At 55.6% G+C, this 15,207-nt stretch overlaps 1 protein-coding gene across 1 annotated transcript; it reads right to left on the reverse strand.

Annotated features, from left to right (window-relative positions):
- Positions 1 to 1,705: 1,705 nt before the first annotated feature.
- On the reverse strand, positions 1,706 to 12,461 carry CONPUDRAFT_167813 (uncharacterized protein). The gene is made up of 24 exons (XM_007773914.1): positions 12,076 to 12,461; positions 11,656 to 11,826; positions 10,732 to 11,587; positions 10,565 to 10,647; positions 10,205 to 10,505; positions 9,960 to 10,135; positions 9,438 to 9,885; positions 9,089 to 9,374; positions 8,762 to 9,036; positions 8,517 to 8,704; positions 7,417 to 8,466; positions 7,136 to 7,366; positions 7,037 to 7,080; positions 6,723 to 6,987; positions 6,496 to 6,672; positions 6,416 to 6,445; positions 6,249 to 6,366; positions 6,169 to 6,193; positions 5,962 to 6,119; positions 5,614 to 5,906; positions 5,396 to 5,559; positions 4,991 to 5,335; positions 2,102 to 4,935; positions 1,706 to 2,050 (listed from the first exon to the last, which is right to left on the reverse strand). The coding sequence occupies exons 1-23, from the start codon at positions 12,285 to 12,287 to the stop codon at positions 4,901 to 4,903; spliced, it is 5,931 nt and encodes a 1,976-aa protein (XP_007772104.1). The 5' UTR covers positions 12,288 to 12,461; the 3' UTR covers positions 1,706 to 2,050; positions 2,102 to 4,900.
- Between the last annotated feature and the right edge of the window lie 2,746 nt (positions 12,462 to 15,207).

Below are 15,207 nucleotides of genomic sequence, written 5' to 3' on the forward strand. Positions count from 1 at the left end.
ACAAAATTATTTGCTTTAATTGTATAATCCAGGAGGTGAGCACCATTTTCTATTTTAACTTTAGGAAATACTGATGTTTCTGGCCTTGGAAAGGTAACCATGAATATTTGTATGGATATAATGTTCTCATATAAACAATGAGTTAAGTTTGCTAGAGTAAGTCTGCTGTATACTGAACAGACAGTCATCACTTTGATGTCTTTGTATTATTGTTCCCAAACTGACTGGCCTACCCAAGTTCTTTGAGGCTTCATTAGATGATCCTTCCAAGTGGGAGGATGTTTTTGTGAAAGCACAGCTAAAAACTGGTGTGTCTCATTATACACGGTCATGCTATATCTGACTCTAATTTATCTATAGCTGCTATCATGATAGCATTGGACTCCTTTTCACAGTGGAGAAAGCTGGATAATGAATGGATGTGGTCCATCCGGCACTACCAACATGCTAACCACATCCAGGTTTATATTCGAGAGGAGGTTGAAGCAAAGTTCAAGCCAGAGTCAAGTGAAGATGATGAGGTCCATATGATTCTTGGAATAGCCAAATCAGCATTGGTGGGGTTTATTTTCTCTGTTATTGTTATCTGGTATGCTGATGATGCCCCCAGAAAAGGTTAAGAGAGAGTTATGACAACTGAGGCCAAGTAATTATGCAATGTGAACTTGAATCCACATGCACCCCGCAAGATGGCGGGAATTCATGCTCATATTTCAGTGTACTCAGATACATCGAGCGGTCAAATATATATCAACTTAGTGGGGGGAAAGAAAGGGAAGATTATAAGTTGAAGTACTGGCGAGTGACTGTATCGACCAAGTTGCGACCAAGTGTGGACCGCAGTGGACAATTTATATAGATAGGGGCTATCACCTCCTGTTTGGGAAAAGCTAGGTTCCCACGGGGGTGAACCTTGTTTTTTTCTCATCAAAGCCATCGTCTTAGACGCATCTAACCGTCGCAAGGGCAGGAAAACATCAAAGGCGATCTCCAAGGATCCACCACACCCAAGCCCTGTGAGTATCAGATCGTACTGGTAGACCTCCTTCATCGAGCTTACGACCCACACCACTCGCAAGATCTCAACATGGCGCCGTACTCTAAGCCAGAGACGGTCCTCAAGCAGGCAGAGGGCCTCGTCTCCGTCGGCCAGACACACGCTGCACTCCAGTCTCTCTCAGAGATGTTCACCGGAAAACGATTCCGCTCGACCCCGCTCGCATCCCTCGAACCCATCATGCTCCGATTTGTCGAACTCTGTGTCGACATGCGCAAGGGCCGCACAGCCAAGGAGGGCCTCATGCAGTACAAAAACATCGCCCAGAACACCTCCGTCGGCTCGATAGAGGTCGTCATCAACAAGTTCATCCAGCTCGCGGATGCGAAGGTCCAGGAGGCGCAGGAGAAGGCGGACAAGCAGGTTGCCCTCACCGACGTCGACGACCTCGAGGCCAGCGAGACGCCCGAGAGCATCCTCCTTGGCGCCGTTAGCGGCGATCAGAGCAAGGACCGCACGGATCGTGCGCTTGTCACCCCCTGGCTCAAGTTCCTCTGGGAGAGTTATCGTACTTCGTTGGAGACGCTCAAAAACAATGCACGCTTGGAGGCCGTTTACCAGGTGAGTCAGCGCTTCAGCCTCTCCTATCGGGACGATAACCTAATGTATGCTACCACTTCATCAGCAAGTCGCCCAACAAGCCTTCCGCTTCTGTTTGAAGCACCAGCGAAAAGTCGAGTTCCGTCGCCTCTGCGAGACCCTCCGCCTCCACCTCGCCAATGTCGCCAAATACTCCCACCAGATCCACGCCATCAACCTCAACGATGCCGAGACGCTCCAGCACCACCTCGACACCCGCTTCGCCCAGCTCAACACCTCCGTCGAGCTCGAGCTCTGGCAGGAGGCCTTCCGCTCCGTCGAGGACATCCACAACCTCCTCACCATGGCCAAGAAGGCGCCTCGCCCCGCCATGATGGCCAACTACTACGAGAAGCTGACCAAGATTTTCCTCATGAGCGGCAACGCGCTCTATCACGCCGCTGCCTGGGGCCGCTATTACGCCATCATTACCTCCATCGGCGGAAAGTCTCAGGAGGAGCTTACTCGCCTCGCGGGCCAGGTCCTCGTTAGCGCCTTGGCCGTCCCTGTCGGCCTTGCGGAGGAAGAAGAGGAGGGCAAAGGCAAGGCGGGCCGTCTCGCGGCTCTGCTCGGGCTGACAAAGTCCCCCACTCGGTCCGGACTCCTCGCTGACGCGGTACGTTACTCAGGTTATTGTATGTGTCACGATCATTTACTCATCAATGATTCTGCAGCTGTCCCGCAACGTCCTCCTCTTATCCCCGGAGCCCGTCAAGCTGCTGTACAACCTCCTCGAAGTCTCCTTCGATCCCCTTACCCTATGTGCATCCACCGCTCCCGTCCTCTCGACCATCTGTGAAGCCCCCGAGGATGGCTTGAACCCGTACGCGGGCTATCGCCCTCTCCTCGAGCGTGCGCTTCTGTCGCGCCTCCTCTCCCAGCTCTCGCAGGTGTATGGCACCATCACGACCTCGCACCTCCAGACGCTCGTCGCCCCGCTGAACGCGTTCACGCCCGAGCAGATCGAGGCGTACATGATGGGCGCCGCGCGCCGTAACGAGCTCGCCGTGCGCGTCGACCACGCCAAGGAGACGGTCATCTTCGCCGACGAGGCGTTCGGCCCCGCGGACGACTCTGCCACCGCGGGCCCGTCGTCGCTCTCGCCGTCGTTCCGGGAGTCGCACGTCGTGCAGCCGTCGGCGTCGGACCTCGTGCGCACGCGGCTGAGTGCGCTCGCGCGCACGCTCGAGGTGTCGCTGCGCGCGATTTATCCGCCGGTGCAGCGTGCGGCTGAGGAGGAGCGCGCGGAGCAGGAGGCGAGGGTGCAGGCGCTTGTGCAGGCTGCGGAGGCGGAGAGGCGGGCGATGAAGCTCCGTAGGGACTTTGTTGCGCGGAGGAGGGAGCTGATGAGCGAGCTGAGCGCGCGGCTCGAGAAGGAGCAGGCGAGTTTGAAGGCGGAGACGATGAGGCGGAGGAGGGACGAGGAGAGTAAGCGGGCCAAGGAGGATGCGCGCAAGAAGGAGGTGGAGCGTGCGAGGAGGGAGATCGAGACGATCCGTGCGGAGGAGGCGAAGAAGCTTGCGGAGAACTTGATCAAGCGCGGTGGGCTCAAGGTGTCTGCCAATGTGGGTTCTTTTCTGCGACGCGTACCTGCGAGATATGCTGATTGGCTCTGTAGGAGATGGAGGAGCTAAGCACGGAGGGCCTCATGCGCATGCAGGTCGAGCAGCTCGAGAAGGAGAAGAAGGAACTCAACGACCGGCTCCGGCTCGCGTCGAAGCGCGTGGACCACATCGAGCGCGCGTACCGCAAGGAGGAGCGGCCGCTGCTTGCCAAGGACTACGAGGAGCAGCAGGCCGAGGACCGGCGCACGTTCGAGACGCTGCAGAAGGCGAGGATCGTAAACAGCCGGGAGATGCATGTGCATGCTGTCGAGACCAAGAAGAGGCTGGCGCGCATGATGGAGGACTTCAAGGGGCGCCGGGAGGCGATTGCGGAGAAGAAGGGGGAGGAGTACAAGAGGCGGGTGGCGGAGGCGGAGAGGAGGAAGGAGGCGGAGAAGGAGGACAGGAGGGAAGAGTACCGCAGGGCGAAGGAGGAGGAGAGGCAGAAGGCCGAGGAGGAGGAGAGGGAACGCAGGGAGGCAGAGGAGGAGGAGGCGAGGCTCGAGGCCGGTGAGCTCGCTGATTTGCTGCTTGTTCCTGATATGGGTGTTCTGATGTTCTTGCTTTTCTCAGAACGAATTGCAGAAGAGGAGGCCGCCGAAGCCAAAAAGCGCATTGCAGAAGAAGAGGCAGCAGCCGCCCGCGCTAAAAGGGAAGCAGAGCGCCAAGCTACGCTCGAACAGGCCCGCCTCCAGCAACAGCGCGAGGAGGAGGCCGAGCGCAACCGGGAAGAACGCAGGCGCGCGGAGCGCGAGCGGGCTGCTGCTCCTGTTGCTGCCCCCGCCGCCGCACCTGCCGCCGCTGGCGGTCCTCCGCGCATCATCGGTACCGGGGAGAGTGGTTGGCGTAACCGCGTGCAGTCCCAGGCGAAGCCGCCTTCACGCTCGGAGAGCCCTGTCCCTACCCCTGCTCCGGCTTCGCCCGCGCCCGCGCCCGCGCCCGCGCCCGCGGCGTCACAGGGTGCGTACAGGCCCGGTGCGCTCCGTGGTGCTGCCCCCGGAGGCGGAGGGTGGAGAGATCGCGAGGCCAGGCGCGCTGGCGGAAGTCCTGCTGCTGCGGCCGCGCCTGCTGCAACGCCGAGCCCGCCGCCCGCGGCGCCGTCGCCGCCTGCTGGAAGGGACCAGGAGCAGAGAGATAAGGATGGGTTCCAAGCTGTGCCTGAGAGGAAGGTTTGGAAGCCGCGGGCGTTGCGCGGATAAGCGACGCGCGACGAGACTGTTTTATGTTTCCCCGATTCTCCCCCATTTGTTCCCTTCTCGTTCAGTTTTACGCACATAACGACAGTATGAGAATATGCGCATTTATAGTGTTTTCCTTTGCTGTCGTTCTGTTGTTGTTATAGCCCCTGATGAATACATGTGTCTGTTGTGATATTACTACCGCCTTCTTAGTTCTGCACACACGAGTAGTTGAGCTTCCGCGAGTATAGACATTCTCCTCCCCGCGCTATGTAGGTGGGTAATGTGGTGCTACTATATTATACGAGAAAACATGCGCATCTAACAACGGCTGCCCTGGCTTCTCTATACCCAATGATATGATACGTACAAATTCCTGTTATGATTATCCGTAAAGGTCCCAGAAAAAAGTATAAGATATGCAATAAGATGAACATAGTCCACAGCATATTGATCGAAATTGCGCTCTTGTTTTTTTTTTATCAACTCGCCTCGTTTTCGGCCTCCATCATCATTTCTGAGAATCAAGAGCGTTGAATATGTGAGAGACAGGAAAGACGATGAGGACTTACCGCCCCACAGCGACTGCTGCATCGTCTCCACCACGTCGTCGTGGCCCTCGGGAGGCGTCATCGAGCCGTCTCTGCTCGAGCCCAGGCCAGCATCGGCGGACAGCATACTCGTGTCGCTGACCCGGCGCGCGCGCTGTAGGCTGGAGCGGAAGCCGGGGTCGAGCACGGGCGTGTCTACGGGCGACGAGCCGGGGTGGAGGCGGCGCGGGGAGGGCGTGGGCGAGACGTTGGGCGAGGCGCTGTCGTACTCGGATCTTGCGGAGTCGGTGAAGGGCGAGGTGATGTCGCGCGAGCCGAGGGGCGGGGTGCTTGGGGGTAGGGGTTCGACTAGGATGGCGGGGATGTCTGGGGAGGATCAGCGTAAGTTTCTGGTAGTTGAGATAGACTGCGGAGAGGTGCACGTACCGCGGCTGAAGAAGGGGTTTCGGGCCTTCTCCCGTTCCGCTTCGCGTTCGAGTAGGTACCGACGGCGTAGAGAGAACATCTTCAGTAACGAACGGACTCGGTCGAGGTTGACGAGATCAGTGACGAGCTTGTTCTGCTCTGTTCGCACGACCAGATCTTTGAGTCTATGTATCCGGTCGATTTAGCTCATAAGCGTCTATGAAGGGGAGGAAACCCACACAAGAGCTTCGCGGTCCACAATAAGCTTGTGATGTGCAAGCAGCAGAAGCATGTTGGTGAATGAGATTCCCCTGCCTTTTGAATGGAAGTACGTCGCTTCGTGGTACAGTCTACTATAGACGTTCCGCCGCTTGCGTATCGCGTCATAATCGACATCGTTTAGCGCGCGGTTGAGTTGTTTGATGTTAAGACCTTGCGTCTTTTTGGATTTGCCGTTGCTGCATTCGGCGACAAGAACCTTGACATTGTAGTTCTCTGGGTATATGCGCGTCTCGAATACACCCCCGAGTTTCTACGGGATTATGTGAGGACTTGGGTGACAAGTGACCACGCTAATATGCGCTTACCCCTAAGAATGGAACAAGGTTTTGACGTTCCAGGTATCCGGTCTTGGGGTTAGCATACATGGCCCATATTTTCTTGAAAGATCGCATCTCCTCGCGATTGATGGACTTGACACCGCCGGTAGATTGGAACACGTATGAAAAGTTTTCGACGACAATACCTTGGTGGTGGTTAGTAAAGTGGGGTTTGCCCAGGTCAGAATCACGTACCAGTAAACAAGTTGACGAAGATGTACTTCGTGGGAGATATACCTCAGTTTCATGTGAGGTTCGCCGAAATTTTCACTCACCATGCTCAACAGATTCCACGCAATGAACAGAGTATACGCCCAGCCAGGACTGCCGCAGTCCGTCGTGTTGATGTAGCCAAATTCGATCGTAGAGGTACACTTAGGGTATGACAAGGTACTGTTTCGGGCGTTAGCATAGCAAATTTGGTACGCTGACGCAAACTCACTAGTCATGCATGTACTGATTCCATCCCTCTCTAGTCAGGAGTTTAGCAAACGCAAATCCAGAAAGAAACGGACGACCTACCCAGTGCTCATGAACGCCAGCATGAGTAAGGCCGAGCCCATCGTCTGGTAGTTTTGACTCTCTGTTTCGGCGGAGTACCACTTGGTGAGACCAAACACCTCCATGTACATAATGGCGAAGAATAGGAACAGGACCAGCCAAAGAGCCAGCAAACTCAAAACGACCGGTAAACTCGCACTACAACCTCCTGTCAGCATACCTTCACGAGTCAAGAAAAGCATACGCACACAGCAGTCTTGAACAGTTGATTGAGACTGTTCGTCCGCTGCACCAGCTTGAACGAGATGCTGACGAGAAACAGCTTCTGGAGCTGCTCCACGACGAAACTCGTCTCTCCGAAGCGGACAATGAGCGTCGTCACGAAACTACCTGCGGCGACGGTGATGTCGAACAGGTTCCACCCATTGCCGCGGAAACTAGTCCAGCCCAGGCCGAACAGGCGGACCCCGATATCGATCACGTAGGAGAAGGTAATGAAGAGAGCGAAGTCGTCTTTGAGAAATGTCAGCACGCGAGGATGAAATGGGGGCACAGGACGCACCTCGGAAGTGATCGACCACGTCGATGGATTGGTACGTCTGCGTCCTTTAACACGGTTGAGAACGAATTGATGAGGGAAATGAAAGGGTCGCCAACGTACATCATTAGGATGATTTGGATGACGAAGAACGTCGTCATCATCCGAGACCACCACCCGTGCTTGTGAATGGCCCTATCGTAGCACCACGCCCGTATGCGTCCATTTGGTCGAGCCTCAGGTCGCTTGGATGGCTTTTGACGCTTGATCAGTTTCTGCAGGTCAATCCACTCTCGCTGTGGTTGGGTGAGGAACGCTGAACCGGTCTTTGACGAGAAATTGCCGATGATGATACTGAAAACCAGTTAGTCACGGGTCCCGAAACTGTACTAGATGGCGCCTACCTGACGAAGATCGTCAAGATGATAACACCACCAAGGAGATTGTAGATCAAGAAAAAGATCGCGTTAGTCTGTGCTGCATTCGTCTGCGGCTGATTGTCGAATCCTGTCAGAGCCATAGCCGCAGTCATAACGTCTATCCATCCCTCCAGCGAGATAATCTCGAACAGGATAAGCAGCGACGCCTGGAAGTTGTCGAACGAAAACGTGGTCGACGGCGATGGGTCGCTCCAGACACGTGGGACCGGAAAGCCAAAGGCATCGCCGTAGATCGTGTTGACGTATTCGTTCGTGCAACCGCTGTAGCCTGAGGCGTTCTGGTCGTTGCACTGCTTGAACAGGCCCGCGAAGACGTTCGTGCCCCACACGCTGAACGGAATGAGATACAAGATAGCGAGCACGGCCGCGTCGAGCATGCGAGGCAGGCCGGAGAGAATGAGCGACTCGAATGTGTTGCGCATCATCTCGATGAGCGTGACGAAGCGCAGAGCGCGCAGCGCCTTGAGACAGCGGACAAAGCGGTTGAGCCCATCTATGTATACGAGTAGGAAGCAGATGTTGACGAGGATGCCAGACATGATGAAGAAGTCGAGGATGTTCCAGATGCTGCGCACGTACGCGTTGGGCGTGAAGAGGAAGCCGTCGGCGATGATCTTGATGATGAACTCGATGAAGAGGACAAGGCCAAAGGTAGCTTCAGCTACATTGAACCACGAGGCACGGTATAAGCCCCATTGCAAAAAGTAGTTGCGGCGGTAAATGGGTGTCGCGATGCCCTCAGTGATGATACCTCCGACGACCGCGAGGAAGATGATCAGCTGGAAAATAGGATGCGCGACGTTTGATGGTGGTGTGCCAAAGATACGCTCGCCGTTTGGCGGTCGCACGAGCTTCTGGCAGAACTTTCGTAGGCTATTCTTCTGTGAAAACACCCAGAAAGTCTTGTCGAATGTCGGGTGGTCTCGAATAAAGTCTGCCTTCTGGGCTCTCCGCTCGTAAAGCACATCGTCAAACTCTTCTTGGGTGGTAGGTTGCATGGCAGCTAAAAGCTCCCTGTCGTGCATATGAAGTCGGTCATGTAACGAATAGAACGGAGAACCTACAAATGCCGATCTGTTTCTTCGATATTTGGATCCTCGCCTGCCATTGACTGTCGTTGAGGATTACGTATGGTGGTGAGCGGTATGTCGTTGTTGGTGGAACTACCAGCAAAAAGCTGCTGCAGCATCGTTAACGACTTCTTGGGCATATGCCTGGCTCCTCTCAGAGATCTCTGGGCTGACACCCGTGTCTGTACGTGCATTTAATGAACCGCCCAGAGCACGAGAAGCGACGTGAAATTGCGTACCGAAGCTTTCCTGTTCTGACTCGGCAGCGCAGAGTCCTGAACGAGCGTCTTTTGCATCGGCAGGACAAGGTTACTCGGCAGATTCTCGACCTTGACGCGCACAGGGTCAGGACGGACCCAGCGGTACGGGTTCAGACGCCGCATCCATGTGCCGTGCGTGATCTGCTGTTGCTGCTGCCGCGCCCAGTATTCGTTTGCCTGCTGCTTCCGCTTCGCCTCCTCCGCAACGTTGAAGTTCTCGTTGATGACGGCAATGAACATCTGCATCAGTATGACTGCGCCCTATCATCAGCACGCTGGGCCATGAGATAAAAACTGGGGACTTGCAGTTTCCAAACAGCAGCCACCCGCTGATGAAGATGGCGACGATGACGGACTGTCCGAGGGGAAGCTCGGCATCCGCGGTACCGTACAGGACGTCGGTCCAGTTTTCCGAGGACGCGACCTGATAGACGGCCAGAAACGAGTTCCAGATCTCGCTAAAGTTCATGGCGTTGTCGTCGCCCATATCACCCCGGATGAGCTGCACGCCAGCGAGCGCGGCGATGAAGTCGATGAGGAGCAGGAATATCGTCATGTTCGCGAGACCGTACATGTTCCCAAACACGGTCATCTACATCACACCATGAGCGACTCAAATTCAGATGGAGAAACGGAGCGTCGCGGGGAGGCTCACCATGAGCGGCTTCATCTTCGGCACAACGAGAATAACCCTATAGAACCTGCCTAGCTGAAAAATCGTCAACCACGCATACACCCCCGAGCGCTTCACCGCCGGAATCTGGATCACACTGCTCCCCACCGCGAGCACCGTGTCGATCCAGTTGCGCCCGCTGCGAAAGAAGGCGCGCCAGTCGGGCAGCTCCGCGAGGAAGCGCACCACGATCTCGGCGTCGAACGCGAGCGTGAGCACGACCTCGGCGAGATCGAGCACGTCCGCGTGTACGTCGGACATGAGCGATGTGCCCGTCGCCTGGAGGACGACCGTCGCGAGCGCGAGGAAGACCCAGATCCATGTGGTGTAGGCGTAGTACACTTTGAGCCGGTTCGCGCGCTGTGCGATGACGCGCTTCCCGCCGACGGTCGTCCAGCCTTCTTCTTGCTGGTCGATGAGCAGGCCTGTGCTGGGGACGCGGTTAAGGGAGGATATTATGAGTGATGGGTAAAGCAAGGATTTGGGAATGGGAGAGCGACTTACGACTCCGCGCCGAACGCGCTCTTGTGCGTCTCGCTCCTGATCGCGCCGAACGTGTTCGTGATGACGGCGACGAACAGGTTGATGAGCCAGAAGTTGAGCACGAGGATGCAAACGATGAAAAAGAAACACGAGACGAAGAACTCGGACTCGATCATGCTGTACATCAGCGGAGACCACTGCATACATTCGGCCAGTCAGCTCAACCACATTGGAGTTTGCTCTGGTAAGAGTCTATGGTCACGCACCCCGTTGGCAGAAGCAACGATCACAACCTGCTGCAGCGCATAGTATATCGTATCGAAGCTCTCGATGCCGCTATACGGATTATCCCCCTCCATGCAGATAGTGCCCGCGGGGCACACATACCCCTTCTCGACGTTGCCCGACGCGTTCCCGTCGGCAAGGACGTAGGGCGCGACCTCGAGCGTCGTCGCGTTAATGTACGACCCGCACTGGTTGTTCAGCTGCGTTGCGGGCTCGCCGAGCATGGCGGGGAGATAGCACGCGCGGCGGAAGGAGCCTTTGAACGACTGGATGCCGATGATCCTTCAATGAGAGGGAAGACGTGAGTGGGGCTCATGGTGAGGGGCCTATTCTGGACTCACGAGAATAGAACGATAGCGAAGATCACAAAGTACGCTACACTCGCGAGCAGCGGACGCGCAGTCTTGAGCGAGGTCATGATCGTCTACCAACACCAAATACGCCACCCCCACATTCTCGTCAACAACCTCACTTCACCACAGCACACAACAGAAACCACAACACTCACCGCCGTGCCCTTTGTAACACCCAACAGTCTCGCAACCCTCAACACACTCAACGCCCTAAAAATCCCAATATGCAGCCCGCTCGACGTGCGCTCCACGCCCGCCACACACAGCGCAAAGCTCACCCAGAACCCGAGCAGCGCGAGACTGTCGATGCGCCCCCACGACTGCCGCCAGAACGGCACGTGCCGGCGCAGCGTCGAGCGCGTCTGCGCAATGTTGATCGAAAAGGGCAACGCGAGCTGGCGTGCGCGGCGCCGTTTCTGGCGCGTTGTCGCTGTCGTCGCGGGTGCAGTGGCTGCTGCTGCGCCCGCGGCCATGGCTGCCAGAGTTCCGGTGCGCTGGTGGAATGCGGTGGGTCCTCCGAGCGATTTGGACGCCATGTGTGCCTTGCCTGGCACATAGCTTCCGTTCGAGAGTCCCGAGCCGTCGCTGTTGACGCGTGAAGGGAGGTGCAGGGGCTTCGGCACCGTCCCCGAGTTCATGCTCGCGACAGAGTGCGATGGCAACGCAAATGGACGCGTCAAGCCTTCCCAGAAGCGCTTGAACGTCTTGCCCCGCGCGAGCCCTCCTGCGGCCGAGGGCTGCCGTGCGATGCCTGGGCCAAGGGGCACGCTGTTGGTGTTGCTGTTTGCCTTCCCGAGCGCGCTCACGTCGAGCGAGGACGACGACGCGGTTGGTGCGGATGCGTATATTGCTTCAGATGCACGTGCGCGTGGTGGTGCCGTTCGCAAAGATGGCGTGCGGCGCGTGAACGAGCTGACGGATAGTGTGGAGAACGCCGCGCCAAAGGAGGAGATCGGGATTTCCGGGTCGAGTAGAAGGCCAGAGACGCACATACGCATGAATGCCTCGATGCTACAGCGTGAGCGGGGTGCAAAGATGGGTAAGCGTGAGTCTCGGTAGATGTGATTATTGAGACGTACGTGAACAAGACGAAGAGCGCGAAGAGCGCATAGTCCTCCCACCTCCGAAAGTATCCCTTCTGTGGGGCGGGTGCATTGGCTGAGTCTGGCAGGAGCAGGGCTCGTGATCCCTGGAGGGTCAGCACGACCGCGTTCAGGAGAATCAGGATTAGGATAATGGGTTCGGTGTATCTGCAGTGCCAGAAATTGACAAGTGCCAAGAGTAAACGAGGGCATGGGCCAGCATGTATGGGTGTATGCGCGTTAGAAACGGAGATGAACGAATGCGTTTTTGATGAGCCAAGGTCGAGCAAGATCGCGTGTATAGTGAAGGCGCAGTGATCGTGAATGAACGCGTGTCCGAGGATGTATGCGCGCAGTAGGACGTGATTGTAAGAAGTGAGTGGGTTCGAATGATGAATGAAGAGAAGAACCACATACGGATGCACAAGGATATCAAAGCACCTCCTCCGTAATCTGCTCCGTGGACCAAGAAAGCCCAGCGTCCGCCCTCGAATAGGTCCAAACGACCTCGGCCGCTCCTCTTCGGACTTTTTGGCCACCACATCCTCCTCCTCCGCCTCCTCCTTTTGCACGTCTATCTCGTCACCAGAGCTGTCCTCGGAACCCGAGCTCTCGTTCACATTCGCCATCCTCACGGCTTCTTTCTCCTCGTGATGATCGTCCTCGTCGCGCAGACGAACGCCGCCGAAACCGGCGCCGACGCCCGCGACGCGCTGGCTCGCTCGTCGAATGCTGCGTGACACCCTGCCCAATGCCGTGCCTGTTCGGCGGAGTGGAGTCTGATGAGCAGACGCGTACCGAATGGAACGTCTGCTCGGTGTGGTGGTAGATGAAGGGGGCGCCTCGGGGTCGGCGGTGGATGAGTCGGGGTTGAGAGGTGTGATGGAGTATACGGAGGGTGTGCTGGTGCGCCAGTCCGAGGGCCCAGCTGTGTGTGGGTCCAGGTCCAGCTCGTGTTCGTAGAAGAAGGAAGAAGAGGTGGGGTCGTCGTACTCGGAACCGTCGAGGTGGCTTATGAGCGCGGTGGAGGACTGGCCCGGGTGTGCGGTGGGGAGGGAAATGTGCGGCGGGTTGCCAAGCGGAAGCGAGGAGACTGGGCTAGTACGTACGCGTCCTGGGCTTGCCGGTGTCATGAATAGGCCAGGGTTCTCCGAGTTCTGAACGTCTCCTCCTCTCCGCGTTTCAGCCTCGTTCAGTCTCCGTGCACCCAGTGGGTCCGGAATGGGATCGCCACGTCCCCAACTCCTTCGCCTCGAGAAATTGGAACGCGAGATTGGGTCGTCCATATGCAGCGTGCCATCCGTGGATGGAGGTGCGAGTGCCGGTGAAGTCGGTGTCGTGGGCCTCGAAGGCAACGCGTCTGCGGTGTGTAGACGAGATATGCCAGATGGTGTAGTAGAAAGGTCGATGGCTGAGGATGAGGAACTGTGCGAGGAGTGTGTACCGATGGTATGGCTGCTGAGCTGATTAGAGTGGCCTGCACTAGTTGTTCCAGAGTAACTTGCTGCTTGGTCGTTGCCCCGTTCATTTTGAGAGTAGTGGTGAGAGTGCATCCTGCTACGGATGTCTCCGCTGCAAGGAGCGATGTGGTGAAGATGATTGAGCGAGCAGGCCGTGCGTCACGACGACGACAGGCCTATCGCAACTCGGCGCGTCGACAGGCTCCGGTGATATTTCTACCCCGGCGATCATCCTGCCGTGGGAATAAAGTGCGCCGAATCAATTGAATGTGGACGCTTGTTTGATCCCTTTTCTCTTCCTTGCTTCTCAAAGTTTGGTGAATCTCTTCCGGTTCTTCATCCCAGCGGAAGTTCTATTTAGCATTGAAACAGCCCAACACGAACATCGGCCACTTTTTCTGCCGCATTTTATGCCAACTTGACACTCGTGGTTTCTACGGTGCACAACTTGAAGATTGGCATCCATTGTGTTTGAGTTGGATATGAAGTTCGTATTGTAAGAGTCAGTTATGGGAGAACAGGGCAATAATTGGAGACTCCTGAAAAGGCTGCAACGAGGCCATAGAGGTTTAGTTTTCGCTGTATTTGTCATGGCAAGGAAGACGCGGTGCTGGTTGACTTGGGTTTAGGGCCTTGTCGGTGCTTGGTCCACCAAGTCTGCACCACGTTTCATCTCAAGGTGACCTATACATGCACTCCAAACGTGGAAAAGCTGTGCAGATAACACTGTAGTACTGCCGAATCTTTCGATTTTCAGCCTTTACTGAGTGCCATCGGCTGTCCTAGACCTTTGAAGTTAGCGGAACTGTTTCAGAGATTACCTTACTACCGTGACCGTGTGCGGAGCGTTGCTGGCGTATACGTCAATAGTATTGCCTGTGTATCATGCCACCGAACAGAAATCAGCACTTCCAAGTCCGTACAGACGCTTTCATTTGCTTCACGCATTGTGAATCTGAGCGTACGAAATAGCCCGGGTCTACTATCATATGACCCAGAGCATGGCGGCGCTGCAAATGGCATGTTGACTTACGCTTGACCTTGGCGATAATCCAGGCCCCCATCTAAAATCGACATTGGAGGGTATCACGCGCATCAACTCACACCGAGGCCTCACCCGAATCAATTTCTTAAGCTGTGGGAGACGGTTGAAAGCATCTTGAGGTGTCCTCTGTATTAGATGCAGGTGTATTGGAAGCGATGTCTACCATGTATGTGGTTCGCAAGCCTCAGGCTGTTCGAAGGGAGATACCAATTCAGAGTCTCGAGCGAGAGATAAGCAAGAAGTACATAAACTGCTGATTCTAACATAATGGATAATTAAAGAGGAGCCACTACGGTGACCGGGTCATAACGAAAATAACTTCAGGGGGGAAAGAAGAGGTGGAAACGGCGGGAGAAAGTTATAGTAACCCTGCTTTAGCTAGCTCGTTAACAGCCTCTGACAGGCATTTTTCTTTTCATCATACTTGGGTTCCGTTACTCCCGTAAAGACCTTCTTCGTTTGCCGAAGCCTCGAATGGTTCATTGAGAGCCGACGGGCGCCTTTGGAACGCCAAAGAGCTGACTATGCCTCTGTCCATGCTAGGCCCTCCATTCAAACGAGTCGAATGGTTCTGGCGGATGGATAGGATCAGCCACGGTCCCAACATGGATATCAATCCGGTATCAAAGACCGTGTTAATAGCACTGAGGATATTGATCGCCGTAACAGAACTCTAAAAATGTAGGCCTCCCAGTAAGTTCTCCGTACTACACCACGATTCTCACGTCACGTAGCTTACCAGATCAACGATTGCTGGGGTGACAATTAAGACAGATAAGAGCATATCTGTAAACGTCCTTCTAGATCGTGAGAGCTTGCATCCTAAGGGCCAAATAGAGTTTCCTACCATAAAAAGTAAATCAAGCCCTGCCCCACCAGTTCCTTGATCAGTCCCGTGAACTCCGTTGAGACACGGCGATTTCCATGCTCTCTCAAGTAAGTCACTGAGCGGAATACGAGCATTGCAATGAGTAATAACTCGTATGCACAGGATTCTCCATTGGTCACGACACTAAATATCCAGAACGATAGACTTGTTGGCGG

The sequence above is a fragment of the Coniophora puteana genome (assembly GCF_000271625.1).
Source record: "Coniophora puteana RWD-64-598 SS2 unplaced genomic scaffold CONPUscaffold_11, whole genome shotgun sequence".
NCBI lineage: Eukaryota > Fungi > Basidiomycota > Agaricomycetes > Boletales > Coniophoraceae > Coniophora > Coniophora puteana.

Coding starts and splice junctions, on each gene's coding strand:
- CONPUDRAFT_167813 (XM_007773914.1), bottom strand. CDS start 12,287: ATGGCGAATGTGAACGAGAGCTCGGGTTCCGAGGACAGCTCTGGTGAC. Junction 10,136..10,204: donor TCGTTGCTTCTGCCAACGGG/GTGCGTGACCAT, acceptor GAATGTATGCAG/TGGTCTCCGCTGATGTACAG. Junction 5,336..5,395: donor AAACCCCTTCTTCAGCCGCG/GTACGTGCACCT, acceptor GATCCTCCCCAG/ACATCCCCGCCATCCTAGTC.